Source organism: Trichomycterus rosablanca, chromosome 10 (assembly GCF_030014385.1).
Source record: "Trichomycterus rosablanca isolate fTriRos1 chromosome 10, fTriRos1.hap1, whole genome shotgun sequence".
NCBI classification, from domain to species: domain Eukaryota; kingdom Metazoa; phylum Chordata; class Actinopteri; order Siluriformes; family Trichomycteridae; genus Trichomycterus; species Trichomycterus rosablanca.
The window spans coordinates 38,065,460-38,082,844 of NC_085997.1; the positions used below are offsets into that span (position 1 = coordinate 38,065,460).

The 17,385-nt window shown below is 44.6% G+C and overlaps 2 protein-coding genes across 2 annotated transcripts in view; one reads left to right on the forward strand and one right to left on the reverse strand.

Annotated features, from left to right (window-relative positions):
- Positions 1 to 17,313, reverse strand: part of LOC134322143 (bucky ball-like) — a 33,603-nt gene extending 16,290 nt beyond the window's left edge. Inside the window, exon 1 of the mRNA XM_063004013.1 lies at positions 17,290 to 17,313. The gene's annotated coding sequence lies outside the window, so the exon portion shown is untranslated. The remainder of the gene's footprint in view (positions 1 to 17,289) is intronic.
- Positions 759 to 10,906, forward strand: kbtbd2 (kelch repeat and BTB (POZ) domain containing 2). The gene is made up of 4 exons (XM_063004012.1): positions 759 to 963; positions 5,766 to 6,171; positions 6,899 to 7,064; positions 9,202 to 10,906. Exons 2-4 carry the CDS (start codon positions 5,999 to 6,001, stop codon positions 10,780 to 10,782), a joined length of 1,920 nt encoding a protein of 639 aa, XP_062860082.1. The 5' UTR covers positions 759 to 963; positions 5,766 to 5,998; the 3' UTR covers positions 10,783 to 10,906.
- Positions 17,314 to 17,385: the final 72 nt, after the last annotated feature.

The window sequence follows — 17,385 nt, forward strand, 5'->3', positions numbered from 1 at the left end:
CAGTACAGTGTAAGTACAGTAAATAGAGTAAATAAAATAGAGTTGAATAAAATAAGAAAGAACTGCCCAGCCGCCATAGTTCCTAATTGAGAGGGTGAGAAGGATCTATCTGTCTGTCTGTCTGTCTGTCTGTCTGTCTGTCTCTATGTCTATCTATCTATAGATAGAGTCTCTCGTAAAAATTAAAAACAGAAAAGCAATATTAATGGGTAAATTCTTCATCTTAATCTTCATTGAATGCTATTATTCATTGTTTAAACCCTGCATTGATGAATTCAGGCTGAAACTCCGTCTGCATCCTGATGTGAGTTTTGTTCCTAGAACGTTCAGTTCTCGTTTTAGAAAGGAGCGAAAGTGTGACGTCACAACGCAACAAAATGTTCGCGCATGCGCGCTACTACAGTACAGTACAGGAATCGATTCGTTTTGCTCGAACGATAGTTGACTCAGCGAGTCACCTCGGCTGTAGCTCAAAATTATTATTATTATTATAATTATTATCGGTGTTGTTGTTTTTATTAATGTAGCTCATTAATAGATCTTCTACTATTCGTGATGTTAGAATACAAATAGAATTAGTAGCGACGGGAATTAATAAATACAGAGGAATCGACTTCTGGGTTACATGTTTTGGGAGTTTGTTAGCCACACGGCTAGTGCTAGCACTTCCTGATAGGATATTAACACATTTATAAAATATGCTTCATTCGTGTGAATAAATTACTGTTTATCAATATGAATATATGTACATTATTACTGTTAGTATTAGGTCAGACTCATATAGCGCTGCCGTGTGTGTGTAGTTAGCATTTAACGGTTAGGCGTTCGCGTAGTGCTAACAGGCTAACGGCTTAGCGTTAGCTGTTCTAGTCAGATCAGCTCAGTTCACGTATTTGTTTAGCTTATAAAAGTAGTTTTATTTCATTGATCTGGACGTGTGTGGAATAATATAAGTTTAATAAGGTAAGCTGACCTTTTTATCTCTATATTTGTGTTTGAACTATGCTAAGCTAACCGCTGAAATAGCCCGCTTATATTTATTACGACTGTTAAATCGTCTAGATGAGATTAAAAACTGTTATTGGAAGTATAATTCATATTTATTATGCTATGCAATTTTGTTGTGTTTATTTTGTACAAGATATACTTTGTTTTTTTGCTATCTAAGAGCTAACCGGCTTATTAAATAAATGCAAGCTGGTAACACCTGCTAACCCAAGTCAATATGACCCATTAATATTTGTTAAAGTTAATAATAATAACAAATCTAAATGGCATGTGGATAAATATTGATATTTATTAAGAAGTTCTATTTACATTTAGGTCTATTGGTATGTTTTCTTTCCTATGTGTGGTTATAAATGTTGTAAATGTCCTGCACATATTATTGATTTATTTATTTATTAGAATTATAACGTCATGTTTTACACTTTGGTTACATTCATGACAGGAACGGTAGTTACTGGTAATTTTGTACCTCCAGTTCACGTCACTTGCACGTCTTTGGACTGTGGGAGGAAACCGGAGCACCCGGAGGAAACCCACACAGACACGGGGAGAACATGCACACGGAAAGCACGCAGAGCGCTCCGGCTGGGAATCGAACCCAGGACCTTCTTGCTGTGAGGCGACAGCGCTACCCACCGTGCCACCCCTTTATTTGTCATATACACTGATCAGCCATAACATTAAAACCACCTCCTTGTTTCTACACTCACTGTCCATGTTATCAGCTCCACTTACCATATAGAAGCACTTTGTAGTTCTACAATTACTGACTGTAGTCCATCTGTTTCTCTACATGCTTTAATGTTACCCCCTTCCATGCTGTTCTTCAATGGTCAGGACCCCCACAGGACCCCCACAGAGCAGGTATTATTTAGGTGGTGGATGATTCTCAGCACTGCAGTGACACTGACATGGTGGTGGTGTGTTAGTGTGTGTTGTGCTGGTATGAGTGGATCAGACACAGCAGCGCTGCTGGAGTTTTTAAATACCGTGTCCACTCACTGTCCACTCTTAGACACTCCTACCTAGTCGGTCCACCTCGTAGATGTAAAGTCAGAGACGATCGCTCATCTATTGCTGCTGTTTGAGTCGGTCATCTTCTAGACCTTCATCAGTGGTCACAGGATGCTGCCCACGGGGCGCTGTTGGGTGGATATTTTTGGTTGGTGGACAATTCTCATTCTCACGCTCATGGATCCACTCGTACCAGCACAACACACACTAACACACCACCACCATGTCAGTGTCACTGCAATGCTGAGAATCATCCACCACCTAAATAATACCTGCTCTGTGGGGGTCCTGACCATTGAAGAACAGGGTGAAAGCATGTAGAGAAACAGATGGACTACAGTCAGTAATTGTAGAACTACAAAGTGCTTCTATATGGTAAGTGGAGCTGATAACATGGACAGTGCGTGTAGAAACAAGGAGGTGGTTTTAATGTTATGGCTGATCAGTATATACTGTGCAGGGTCAGCCATTATACGGCGCCAACAGTGGCTGCGTAGCAGATCGTTCACTTGATAGCCCAAAGCTCCACCCACATTTGGAAGGTCAGTCGCTGATGTTGGATGCGAAGGCCTGGCCCACAGTCACTGGAGGTCCTTCACATCAGACTCATGAATCGATATCTTGATGGACTTTGCTTTGTGTGTGGCTGTGGGTGTACATATATTTTTGGCTATCCTGTGTAAAGTGCGGCCACTAATGACTATTTTTCTATCGATTAGTCGATTAATCTAAACGATACATTTTTCTCAAAAAAAATGTAATTCAGAATCTTATTTACACTTCTTTATTTGAACACTAAACTGTACGGCATATTAATCTAACCCAGAACTAAATATAAACAGGGTTTATGTTCATATTATCACATTCTCAAGTGCTCCATATTAAACAGAGTGCAGCTCGTGTTCATGCTGTTCTGTACACACAGCAACGTGCTTCAACTTATAGCAGAAATAAAAGTTAGATGTAGCCACGTCTCATTAAGTCCAGCGTACAGTAACGACAGAACGAGCCCCGATCCTAACCTCCACATTCACTCAACACTTACTGCACATTCTAAACCATGTAAACACGGTGGTGAGTGTTCGGGTTCAGTAAAGTTCAGTAAAGTGCGCGGCGGTCTAACTGAACTCGCTAAGGAATACGGTATTCCAATATCGCCACGATTAAGAAGCGTAATGAAACAATATAGACGTGCGACACGGCGCCGGTGCTGCTGTGGTACCATCAAAGCTCTGCACAGAGAACAAACCAGCTTTTAGTTTCGTACCAGTTTAAAGTATCACCAAACTTTGGATGATTTGGGTCGTGGAAAACTTTGAGCTTTTATTTGAAAGCTCTACAATCGTCCTCTGACGGCTGCAGACGGTGTTTTTTTAAGACTGCGCTTAATGCAGCCAACCAGCGACCGGACCAGATACGACTGAGGTCCTGCACACAGCGAGTAGTGCTGAGGGAATCATATGAACGCTTATATCAGGGGTGCACAACTTCTTTTTACCAAGGGCCGATTTCACATAAACACCTAAAACAGAGGGCCACACATTTCATTTTTACAGACCTGTCCACGTGAATTTGTAATACAGTTCAGGCTGGGTGATATTGGAAAAAAAAAATAATAATCTCGATTATTTTCAAATGTATTATCGAGTCACGATTTGAATTTTTTTTTAGTGCAAAAATAGTAACAGCACCACCGATAATTATCCTTTCAAGGAACTCAAACTTTATAACCATAACAATATAATAATAATGAACAATAATTTAAACAAAATCGAAATCTTAATTAGCTATATCCTTTATATAAAAAAACTCACAAACAACTCACTTTAAATAACGTGCAGCAGAAGAAAAGTGCAAAACCACAAACAGTTCTTTACAGGTTTTTTAAAAGGAACTCGAGCCTGTTTACTGTTTCCACCATATAAGTGAGTCTGTATCAGTATCTACTCTGGGGGGGGGAATCACTCAGCTTTGATTTTGTCCTCTTGTGACTGGGGGGTGGATGGAGGGGGCACGTTCTGCTTCTAACCGTGTGGACTACAACTACAATCCTGATCGCGCTCACCGTCTCCGGAGTTCTGATTCACTTCAGTTGTGTTCGGTTCCATGCGCATCTTAATTAAACTCTTCTGTTTGAGTCTCGTTGTGAAGTTTTGCCGATCGTGTTTGCGTACCGTGTATGACCCTTGTTGTCTTCCGTTTGCTGCCTGTCTGTTTATCCTCTGGTTTTGGACTCTACCTGGTTTTGTACCCTGTTTTTGCCCATTTTATATTAAACTTTCCCTGATTTATATTCCGCGAGCGTCTGCTCAGTTTCTGCCTCGTGACATGTTGGCATTTTAATTAAAATATAAAGTATGTCACATTTCTAACATCATGTGAAAACGTTCATTCTAACTAACAGAATTAATCTTGAAAATCGCCCAGCCCTAAATACAGTTACATGAAATCAGGTAGTTAGAAGAAATGTGTTGGTCAGTGGTAGGGCTGCAACTATCGATTATTTTTGTAATCGAGTATTCTATCGATTATTCCAGCGATTAATCGAGTCATCGGATAAGAAATACTTTTGCTTTAACAAAGAGCAAAAACAAATACATATTAGATTAAATAAGACGTGTTTCTTAAACCAAACTGTACATTTGTATTCCTTGCATACAGCACAGTTTAAAAATTTTTAAATGCAAAAATAAATCAATCAATTTACTTTTAAAATGTAAACAGGCAACCTGAAACATCAGGTCATCAAGTCATAAATAATAATAAACAAAAATACATGAACATAAGCCTGTAATTTGTGCAACTTTCAAAACTCAAAGTTTCAGCTACAGCTCACGCAGAACATAAAGCTTTAATATTTTGTTGGGAGGTTTTGTGGTGTTTGTAGGGGGATAAAAATCTGTCAGGATTGTGTCTCTAGATGAGGTAGATCTGGTGTGTGTGTGTGTGTGTGTGTGTGTGTGTGTGTGTGTGTTTGCCTAAATCTTCATAAAAGCCTGTGGTGGTTGAAACGAAGTAAAGTCAGTAAACATGAGTAAAGTAAACACGACGCTCTGATGGTGTGGATGTTCTACTGAGTTTTAGTTTCATCAGCTTAAAATGATCTCAAACTTTCTGTGGTTTTCTCTGTCCAGTCTCCTCCTGTTCGCTATTTTCTCCCTATATCTTGCAGTCCGCGCTATCAAATCTCGGCCGCGTCCTAAACCGATACGTTCAGTCCGCAGGAGCGGCGGACGTGTCCAGATACGCGGTGTTCATTAAACTGTCCGCAAAAAGAACCCGGATCGAGTCCTGTTAAGTTCTGTTTATGTTTGAGAGATTTGGGACGCAGCCCTCAGATTCTTCACGTCGTCCGTGTGAAACACCGCGAGCTGTATATGGTTGTGCGGATTAAACGATTCCTCGATGCAAAAAATCCGAATCGATGATTTTTAGTAATCGATTTACTCGAGGAATCGTTTCAGCCCTGGTCAGTGGGAGATACTGCAGCGTCTTTCTGACACCAACTGATCAATGTGGTCGCAAGCACTGCAGACATGAGAGAACGCCATGGCCCGTTTAATAAAAAAAATACCTGTATGTCCATTCAGGGTTAAATTTCATATGCTCGAGATCCACTTTTCTTTTTTTTTTTTTTACTCGTACTTGGTTTGGACAGACGCATGGTACCGCTGAAGTAACTTGTATTTACATCATTTACTTTTCATTACATTAATCCGTACGTGTGTTTATATTATTTACAGATACGTTGGCCCTCACACAGCACTGATGTAAGCGAGTGCCTCACCTCTACCTCACCCACCTGCTTTATCTTCTGCAGCCGAATTACGTTCATCTACTGAAGACTCAGGAGCAACCTCATTCCCTCATTCTTACATCAGAATTGTTATAAAGCATGATAATCTGACTCCCTCAAGACTCCCAGGCTTCAGTCCTTACTTTTATCGAATGAGATTGTGGCTGACGGGATGCGAGGATGTCGGAGGAAGGAGAAGGCCACCCGGTGAACTCTCAGTTTGCCGTTTCTGTTCTCGATCAGCTGAAAGTGTTTTATGAAGAGAAGCTGTTAACCGACATCACGCTGCTGGTGGAGGACCACGAGTTCCACTGCCATAAAATTATCCTGGCTACCTGCAGCTCGTACTTCAGGTACGGTCTTAATTCAATGTTCATTTTATCAGCTCCACTTACCATATAGGAGCACTTTGTAGTTCTACAATTACTGACTGTAGTCCATCTGTTTCTCTGCATGCTTTGTTACCCCCCTTTCATGCTGTTCTTCAATGGTCAGGACTGATTCTCAGCTCTGCAGTGACACTGACATGGTGGTGGTGTGTTAGTGTGTGTTGTGCTGGAGGTTTTAAACACCGTGTCCACTCACTGTCCACTCTATTAGACGCTCCTACCTAGTCGGTCCACCTTGTAGATGTAAAGTCAGAGACGATCGCTCATCTATTGCTGCTGTTTGAGTCGGTCGTCTTCTAGACCTTCATCAGTGGTCACGGGACGCTGTTGGCTGGATATTATTGGTTGGTGGACTATTCTCAGTCCAGCAGTGACAGTGAGGTGTTTAAAAACTCCATCAGCGCTCCAGCACAACACACACTAACACACCAGCACCACCATGTCAGTGTCACTGCAGTGCTGAGAATGATCCACCACCTAAATAATACCTGCTCTGTGGGGGTCCTGACCATTGAAGAACAGCATGAAAGGGGGGTAACAAAGCATGTAGAGAAACAGATGTACTACAGTCAGTAATTGTAGAACTACAAAGTGCTTCTATATGGTAAGTGGAGCTGATAAAATGGACAGTGAGTGTAGAAACAAGGAGGTGGTTTTAATGTTATGGCTGATCGGTGTGTGTGTGTTGTAGGGCGATGTTTATGAGCGGACTGAGCGAGAGTAGGCAGTCTCATGTCCACTTGAGGAATGTGGATGCTGTCACGCTGCAGACCATCATCGCGTACGCTTACACCGGTATCCTGGACATCACCCACAGTACGGTGGAGCTGCTGTATGAGACGGCCTGCTTCTTACAGGTAAAGCACGCGCAGGTTATGACCGAGGTCCCGCCAGTGTTTCCAGTGTAATGTGCCGATCGTATTTGTAAGCTATTTGTAATATCTAGCATGTCAAATATCTGGACCAGCCGCCGACTCAGAATCCTTTAGTGCGAAAGGTGTTGCGAGTGCTACGTCGAACTACAGCCAATGAGAACGCAGGACACGGGGTGAGGGGAAACCCAGGGGAGGAGGGTAAAAACGTGGGACAGGGGCGTAATATAGTCTCTATCAGAATACATCAGCACACACACACACACGCGCCTTACAGTATCCGTGACCTTATCATCCATGCCAGACCATAACGCCCATGCTGCATTGCAAAACATTTTCATTAACCTCCAACTCATCATCAACATCAGCGCACAAACAACTCTGATCTCTCGCTTCTTGCTGAGGTGCATTTTTGGACAACGGGTGGGTAGCACTGTGGCCTCAGAGTAGAAGTAGAGTTTGCATGTTTTCCAGTGTCTCTACACAGATTCGAGATCTTGTCTTCAAGCCCTGGAAACTCTCTCTCAAGACCATCCAACGATAAATACAATTTGAGATCAAACCCAAAGACTGACTGAAATGAAATGGAATTTTGCTGGATCCCAGGGCACGTCGGCGTCCGAGGAAACGACGAGGCGGACAGGCTGGCACGTGAACCTCCAACCATGCAACAAGCAAAAGATAGGCTATTAATATCGGATATCGGACCACAGATCATCAAAATTCGTCAGAAACAAATGGCAACTTGAATGGGAATCGCAACACAATAATAAACTTCATGAAATTTACCCCAATATCAACACACACCACAAACCTACGCCAACAAACAGAATGGAGCAAGCTGTTATGGACCAGATGCCGCATCGGACACACCAAATTGACTCTTATAAAACGGATAGTTCCGGTCCTAAAATCTGATTGGCTGAGCCGCGTTCGAAGCCGTTGTAAAATCCCCGATAAACGCACACCTAGGACCACCTCACATCATTCCATATTATGGGCCAGTGATAGCTCAGTGGTTAAGGTGCTGGACTAGTAAACAGAAGGTTGCCGGTTCAAGCCCCGCCACCACCAAGTTGCCTGAGCAAGGCCCTGTAAGTCGCTTTGGATAAAAGCGTCTGCTAAATGCTGAAAATGTAAATGTAAAATGTAAATATTAATACGCCACTGAATAGGAAAAGTTAATGTTATTTTCGCCCTCATGTTGCCTAGCAACACCGTTAATCGAACTATTTTGCGTCGCGGAAGAACGCTTTATTGTAAGTTTATACACAATAAATACATTTATGAATTAAACATTGTTGTATTTATTATATTTTATGTTGACCGCCGTTTTATAAAAGCAATAAGCCACTGGAGACCGTACGTTACTGTTATGATTTTAGCACGGGGAAAGAAGTTTTAGGCGTCAAAAACGTCGTCCCCGTGCTAAAATCACAGTAACGCACGGCCTCTCGTGGCTTATTGCTTTAATTTACACCTATTGAGAGGAGGACTCTCACCAACATGTGATATCATAGCATCATAACAATAAAACACGTCATTATTGAATGTCACAAATACAGTACAATAAGGAAACGATTAGGAATCGCAAATAATATAATAGAAGTTTTCAACTCTAAACATTATAAGAGAAATAAGATCTAACGAATTACCTCTCGGCCACGATTATTACCGTCATGTAGACATGGTGTTAAACCCCTCAGTCAACCATTCGCCAATATGAAACTGAGGACTCGCATACGAAGATAAACAAAACAAATGAAACAAGAAAGACCATGACTTGGAAAAATAAATAAAAAAACGTCAATTCTTGCCATGAATGTAACCAATGTGTTAACATTAAACAATAAAACAAACAAACAAGAATCTCCCCGGGTTTCCTCCGGGTGCTCCGGTTTCCTCCCACAGTCCAAAGACGTGCAAGTGAGGTGAATTGGAGATACTAAATTGTCCATGAGTGTGTTTGATATTAAACCTGATCTGATGAATCTTGTGTGATCAGTAACTCCCTGTTCCGTCGTGAATGTAACCTAAGTGTAAAACGTGACGTTAAAACCCTAATAAATAAATAATAAACAATATATTTAGGTTCTAATCGTCTGTGTTTCCCGTCTCTCAGGTGGACGGTGTCATGTGCGCCTGTCGCGACTTCTTACTGCGCTCCCTGTCGGTGGAGAACTGCGTGCGGCTGCTGAGCCTGGCCGACGCCTTCGGCTGCGCCGAGCTGAAGCGCGGCGCCCAGCGCCTGGTGGAGCTGAACTTCCGGCACGTGTGTCGGGACGAGGCCTTCCTGCAGCTCCCTCACACGCTGCTGCTGGAGCTCCTGGGCAGCGACGCGCTGGACGTGGAGCGGGAGGAGACGGTGCGTCAGGCGGCGGCGCTGTGGCTGGAGCACGACGCGGCGCACCGCGAGCGCCACCTGTCGGCGGTCCTGGGCCTGGTGCGCGTCGACGCGCTGGCCGAGATCACGCAGCGGGCCTGGTTCCGCGGCCTGCCCCAGAATCACAAATCCATCGTCATACAGGGGCTGTACAAATCCATGCCCAAGTTCTTCAAACCGCGCCTGGGCATGACGAAGGAGGAGATGCTCATTTTCGTCGACACCGATGCCGCCGGCGAGCAGAACAGTCTGCACTCGCGCCACGCGCCTAGCAATAACAACGACGACGGTTTACATTTGAATCACCTGCTCGGCAGTAACGACGAAACGCTTCGGTCGATTCTGTGCTACAGCCCTCAAGCCGAAAAGGTCTACAAGCTCACCAGCCCTCCGGACGACCTGCAGAGGTTCGGCATCCTGGTCACGCCCGATAACGACGTGTTCGTCGCCGGAGGTGAACATCCCGCCAAAGACGACAAATGCAAGGCGGTCACGAATTTCTACTGGCTGGACGCTCAGCAGAACGCGTGGACCGCCAAGGCGGACATGTCGAGCGCACGCGCGCGCCCTTTACTCGTCTACTGCAACGAGTGCGTTTACGCCATAGGAGGGGGCGGGCACGACGGCGTGGGCGCGGCGCACGACGAGGACATCACCATGGAGCGCTACGACCGTAGAAGGGACGAATGGAGCGCGGCGTGCCCCATGCCCCCGAATAGCTCCCTGAGCCAGAACAGCATGGCGGCGGTCGCCGTGAACGACCGCGTTTACGTCATCAGCCACGACGCCACGTTTTGCTACTCGTCGCGCAACGACGTCTGGACGCAGATATTGACCCCGAGACGTCGGAGCTGTTCGGACTCGGCGTCGTTCTTCTCCGGCTCCTCGTCCGCCGCCGTCCTGGGCGACCTCATTTTCTACGCGGAAGGCGGCGGAATCGTGGAGATCTACGACGCCGTGCGCGACGAGTGGCGCGTCGCCGGGGCGTTGCCGGTCTCCGACGGCGACGCCGCGTCCGCCTCGGAGGCGTGCGTCCGGGCGGTCGTGTCGCTCGACGCGGTTTGCGTGTTGGCCCGCGAGAGTCACGGCGGCTACGCGTTAATACGGTACGACGCGCCGCGGGAGCGCTGGCAGCAACCCCAGCCTGTGCCGCACCGCGCCCTCGGCCGCCTCGGCAACTCCTGCCGCATCGCCGTCGCCAAGCTCTACCCGTCCTGTCTGGACGAGTCGCCGTGGAAGCCGCCGGCGTGCCCGTTCCCCCCCGACGACGAGGACGTGTTCAGCGCCGACGCGGATCCTATAGAGCTGCCGGACCTTTAGAGGACCGTGCGCTCCATACGGGTGTAACCAGTGGAAGATAGTTGGCGGTTATTAAATGAAGACGACGGTTAGCTAGAGATAAGGCACTGAAATATAAGTACTTAATAAACTGAAAAATCTGACATTGAAGGATGTTTCATATCATACACGGAGCTAACGCGGTCAAATGTTTACATAAACCGTCTCTGCCAATTCAGATATACACCGATCAGCCATAACATTAAAACCACCTCCTTGTTTCTTTATCAGCTCCTTTGTAGTTCTACAATTACTGACTGTAGTCCATCTGTTTCTCTACATGCTTTGTTAGCCCCCTTTCATGCTGTTCTTCAATGGTCAGGACCCCCACAGAGCAGGTATTATTTAGGTGGTGGATGATTCTCAGCACTGCAGTGACACTGACATGGTGGTGGTGTGTTAGTGTGTGTTGTGCTGGTATGAGTGGATCAGTCACCGTGTCCACCTTGTAGATGTAAAGTCAGAGACGAGCGCTCATCTATTGCTGCTGGTTGGATGTTTTTGGTTGGTGGACTATTCTCAGTCCAGCAGTGAGCAGCGCTGCTGTGTCTGATCCACTCGTACCAGCACAACACACACTAACACACCACCACCATGTCAGCGTCACTGCAGTGCTGAGAATCATCCACCACCTAAATAATACCTGCCATTGAAGAACAGGGTGAAAGGGGGCTAACAAAGCATGCGGAGAAACAGATGGACTACAGTCGGTGATTGTGTGTAGAAACAGAGGTGGTTTTAATGTTATGGCTGATCGGTGATTAGTATTGCATTGTTATTCTTTTTGCGCAATCCTCTGTTGCATGCACAAATATGGCAAGGAGGAACCCACTATGCTCTCCGTATTCCTCCACCGCCCGTGCCGCTGAACCCGAACGTCCCTGTTAGGTTTGTATTTATTTATTTATTTTTTTTACCCGTATTAGTAGCTTCCTGTGTCCAAAAGACATTTAACAGGCACCTTAAAAATATGTAAAATATCAGCCTGTTTAAACCATCCGCCAGAGTTCACGTGGTTAAATGTGGTTTACACCGGTAATCGCCGGTTTCATGTTATATTGACATTTACGGGACCCTCGTCCGCTCGGTCTGGATCCGATGTTGAATCGTGCGCTTTCTTCTGCTTGTAAACCGTCTCTAGTCTTTTTTGTTTCGTTTATCCAGTTGTACGTCTGTCTTCATGTCAAGTAGGGACTGAAGATCGAACAGAAATAGGAAAAAAAAATGAATAAAAATAACCATTTCGACTTTTACTGTATATGTTGTTTTTAACAGAATGAAAAAAGGTCGTGCAAACTTTGGACTTTGTCGCGAAAAGGGATAAAACGAACCGAGAGCCGGTAAAGATGCCCATGATTTATACCAAATCAGACCTTAAGACTTAAAGCCTTTGTGTCGAACCCTTCGGTAGAAATGAAACGTCCAGGAACTGTGTAAAATCGCTTGCTTTCTTATTTCCATCGACCTGATTCCCATTAGAACTTGAAGATTTTACCCTGGACACATGAAGATCCTGCATCTCCGGTCCTGTTTCCCTCAGACTTGTGTGTGAAATAAAAGTAAAGTAAAGCATCGCTAAGCCTCGGCGGACGTCCGTACCGTCTCCGGTGTTTCGTTCTGTGTAGCGGTTTTCAGTGTTTCATGTAAGGCTTGATGATAAATATCGTAATGCACTTGTGTTTAGATTTACAGCATGGCTGCGCGTGCAGGAGCTCGACTTCGGGTGAGCCAGGGGCGTCTTTCTGCTCGTTCTTGTTTTTTTAGAAGCCGAGTGTGACTGCAGGTTCGGTCATTGTATTATTATTATTATTATTATTATTATTATTTGTTTTAAGTTAAACTGTCAGCTCTGATTATACCACATTGAAACAAGAATTCACACACCAACATCGCTGTAATTTGTCTCTGTGTCAAACTAAATACTTTTTTTCTACCATACTGTCTTTTCCATCAACTGCTTTTTATTGATTTATTGATTGATTGATTTTTTTTATTGATACCCGAAGGGAAATTGCAGTGTAACAGCAGCAGTTCACAATTATCACAAGCATCACACAACGACATATCAGCGTAGTACAGGGAAAAATCTAATTAAAACACGCGCTGGAACCGGAGCTGGGATCTCAAATACATGGTATCGAGTCTCAGCTCTGCCTGCCGGCTAAGGCTGAGCGGCCACATGAACAACGATTGGCCTGTTGTTCAGATATGGGCGGGACTAAGCCGGACGGGGTCTCTCTCTCATGACTGACGCAATTACGACCTCTGCTGGCTGATTGATGGCGCCTGCACAGAGATGGGAAAAGAGTGCTGTCAGGGTGTGTCTCTCCGTACACAGTGCTGGTCCGCATTGCACTAGACAAAGTGTAGGTGATAAGATGCAGTCGGCTGCTGCCCACGTGTCGGAGGGGGCGTGGGTTAGTCTCGCTCTCCTCAATCAGGGGTGGGGATCAGCTCCAGTAGAGAGGAAGCATGACCAATTGGGTAAAAAAATCGGGAGAAAATGCCAGAAAACGCTTTAAAAAATACATTAAAAGTAATGTAATGCGAAAATAAGATAAAAAACTAAAGGGGGTGAGCCTAAAAGGTGCAGTTATAGACATTATTTCTGCAATTATAAGCTGTGCATATAAAACAGCACCATGTGCAAATCTGCAAATCAAATAGTACTATTTGCAGGGTGGATTGTCTTTCGTGGATACTATATGCTAGTAGTAAAGATGCAGTTTATAGACATTATTTGTGCATATACATTTATTAGACATATAAATTAAGGGTTATTTGTTAGGTTTTAAAGGCAAATGCTGCTGCATCAAGAATTGTTTGTTTATTAGGATTTTAACGTCATGTTTGACACTTACTTACATTCATGACAGGAACGGTCGTTACTCATCACACAAGATTCATCAGTTCACAAGTTTATATCGAACACAGTCATGGACAATTTAGTGTCTCCAGTTCACCTCACTTGCACGTCTTTAGACTGTGGGAGGAAACCCACGCGGACACGGGGAGAACGTGCAAACTCCACACAGAAAGGACCCGGACCGCCCCGCCTGGGGATCGAACCCAGGACCTCCTCGCTGTGAGGCGACAGTGCTACCCACCGAGCCACCGTGGCATCAAGAATTTAAAAATGCTTCTATGTAGCATGACGGTACTACAGTACATTGTGTTTGGAAGTGATAACTACAGCCAGCGACCTGCCCTAAAAATAGGAATTCCAACTTCAAACAAAAGCAAAGAGCAATTTCCTTCTGGGGACAAACCTGATCGTGATTGGTCAACCCAAACTTTATTTGCATTGCCTGTTTTAGTAGCAAGAGTTTTACGGAGCGAGGAAAACAGCAGTCGGCCTACGGCTTAGAAACACCAATGACCTCCTTCCCACCCAATGAGATTTCGGTTTTGTGTCACATTATCTAGTGAGACTTGAACTCAATCTGCCTCATTTGTTTACTCAACACCCACAGGTATTTTCAGTCATGCAAATCCAGGGTCCAATCTTTTGTACAATGTTTGTGCAAGTTCACAATCCCAAGATTGACCTAGAGCAGTTAGAGCCTAGCGGTTAAGGTCCTGGACTAGTAATCAAAAGTCTCACCGCCGCCACTCTTAACCCTCAATTGCTTAGACAGACTCAGGTGGTGCAGCGTGATGAGTCGCTAGCACACCGGTGCCGAGATTCTGAACTCCCAGGTTCGAGTCTCGGCTCTGCTACCGGTCAGCTGCCCTCTAGCAGGTATAGTTGGCTAACACCTTAAGCAGACAAATCGGCCTCCGGTCTGCTAGGGTGGGAAATGACCGGATTTAACAGAGGGGTGGGGCTGTGAATGGAACCTGGCTGTCTAGGGCGCTTGCACAGCAGTGGAGGAGCGCAGAAGTCGGGTCAAAGTTGCTTTATTGTCAATACTGCAATATGTACAGGACATACAGAGGATTGAAATGACGTTACTCTCTGACCCATGGTGCAACATTAAACATTAATTAAAACATAAACCTAGAATATATGAAGAATATAAAAATAGAATAAACACACTAAAGTGCAAATATATATACACAAGAAGTATGAAAAATATAGCACTAAAATATAACACTTGAAAAATAGAGGTCCCAAAATTAAAAACCTAGACATTTAAAGTGACAATGCAGACAAAGTGGCTCCACCTACACTGTACTGACTCTCCTAAACATTAATGGAATGGAAACTCTAATTCATGTCATTGCTAGCTCCTGTGTTTGCTCTACTATTTCATGTCAGCATGACTGCTGTGAAAAAGGTCTGTTACAGGTTCGTGTAAGCTGTTCATTGATAGTTCTTATGTATGAGACCAACTTTTAACCACATTATTTCAGTCAAAACGCCAAAAGATTTGAGAATTTGACATAAAATCGTAATTTTGCATCAGCAAGGCCGCTCTCGAGAGGAAGTTGGCTCACACACTGGGTACTCAAAATGTGGTATTGGAGCTGATATTTAAAAAAAAAAAGAATTATCAGGAGAGGTCAAGAAAACTTCTCGTCAGACTTTAAAAGTCCAGCAAGAACTTGGCTCAGTATCTGACAGCTTCATCAGGATGCCAAGACCCTTCTACAGTCCAAAGAAGCTCGATCAGGACTGGTTTATTGTGAGGAGAGCAGCCAAGAAACCACTTCTGTGGAAGGGAAACGGAGTGAGAAGGCAAAGATATGCTGAATCTCAAAGACTGGAATGGGGATCAGTGGAAAAGAGTATTATGAAGTGACAAATACAAGTTTAAAATTTTTGGGTCTACAATATGGGAGAAAGACCCCCAATCCCAATCCGCTCCCTTCTCACTCCGCCTCCGTTTGCGCGTTCACGTGGAGTGCTCGCCACATTAAGGGCCGTCCCAAAGTAATTAGGACGGAGGGGGAGTGCACTATACACCCCTCCAACAGCGAGTGTACACCAGAGCACACTCAACCACCACACTCCACGGAAGTGCAGCTAGGAAAGGTGAACGGAGGAAACAGCTTACAAATGTAGGGTCCGACATCATTTTCAGTAAAATATGATATTAGGTTTCCTCATAAGTCTTTTTAAAGAAAGTAATAGAATATGTGATTGGTGAACTTAAACTTCATAAATGGCCAAATTATTTCACCCCAACAATACTATCACTAACATTATTATCATATTTAACACCATTTTTGGAGAATTAAAACGTAACTATACATTTGTACTAGTTACAAAATAGCAGGTGCTTGGAGATTCCTGCTTAGAGATGCTGAAATGATAACGGAGCGCAAGACATGACAGCAAGGTGAGAAAAGCATCTATCTGTAGCCATGGTGACGACAGCTTCCTTCTTCCGCTCGAAAGCAAAGAGGGCGTCCCAGAGTTGACTCCTGAGTTTAGACCCTCCCCTTAATCTGAAGCACCCTTCACAGCACAGAGTGTGACTTCATATGGAGTGTGACTCTGTAGTGGAGTGTTGGTGAGGAGGGAACGGTTTGGGAAAGGCCGTAAGAGTTGGAACAGAGATGGAAGAATGAGTTCGGTGAAACATGGTGTCCTGGTTTGGGGCGGTAAATGAGGAAGCCATTGCACATAGTTAAATGACATTATAGTACTTTATACGCCAAGTTAATTTCCCCAAAAGTTGATTTCCCCAAGGGGAAACGTGCAAGGAATAAAAGTGACCCAGACTCAATCCCACCTCCTTGTTTCTACAATCACTGTCCATTTTATCAGCTCCACTTACCATATAGGAGCACTTTGTAGTTCTACAATTACTGACTGTAGTCCATCTGTTTCTCTGCATGCTTTGTTACCCCCTTTCATGCTGTTCTTCAATGGTCAGGACCCCCACAGGACCACCACAGAGCAGGTATTATTTAGGTGGTGGATCATTCTCAGCACTGCAGTGACACTGACATGGTGGTGGTGTGTTAGTGTGTGTTGTGCTGGTATGAGTGGATCAGACACAGCAGCTCACTGTCACTGCTGGACTGAGAATCGTCCACCAACCAAAAATATCCAGCCGACAGCGCCCCGTGCGGAGCGTCCTGTGACCACCGATGAAGGTCTAGAAGATGACCGACTGAAACAGCAGCAACAGATGAGCGATCGTCTCTGACGTTACATCTACAAGGTGGACCGACTAGGTAGGAGTGCCTAATAGAGTGGACAGTGAGTGGACACGGTGTTTAAAAACTCCAGCAGCGCTGCTGTGTCTGATCCACTCATACCAGCACAACACACACCAACACTGAGAATCATTTACCACCTAAATAATACCTGCTCTGTGGTGGTCCTTTGGGGGTCCTGACCATCGAAGAACAGGGTGAAAGGGGGTAACAAAGCATGCAGAGAAACAGATGGACTACAGTCAGTAATTGTAGAACTACAAAGTGCTTCTATCTATACGGTAAGTTGAGATGATAAAATGGACAGTGAGGTGCTTTTAATGTTATGACTGATCGGTGTAGTTTGCTGAGCTGTATCTGTGTTTGCTTGGGTTTCACCTGTAGGTGTTGGGTACTTGGGTACTTAACTGCCCCAGGTGTACAAGAGTGATGGTATGATGGTTGGTATTCTCATGCCCTTCAGCTCCAGTGACC

Coding starts and splice junctions, on each gene's coding strand:
- kbtbd2 (XM_063004012.1), top strand. CDS start 5,999: ATGTCGGAGGAAGGAGAAGGCCACCCGGTGAACTCTCAGTTTGCCGTT. Junction 6,172..6,898: donor ACCTGCAGCTCGTACTTCAG/GTACGGTCTTAA, acceptor TGTGTGTTGTAG/GGCGATGTTTATGAGCGGAC. Junction 7,065..9,201: donor AGACGGCCTGCTTCTTACAG/GTAAAGCACGCG, acceptor CCCGTCTCTCAG/GTGGACGGTGTCATGTGCGC.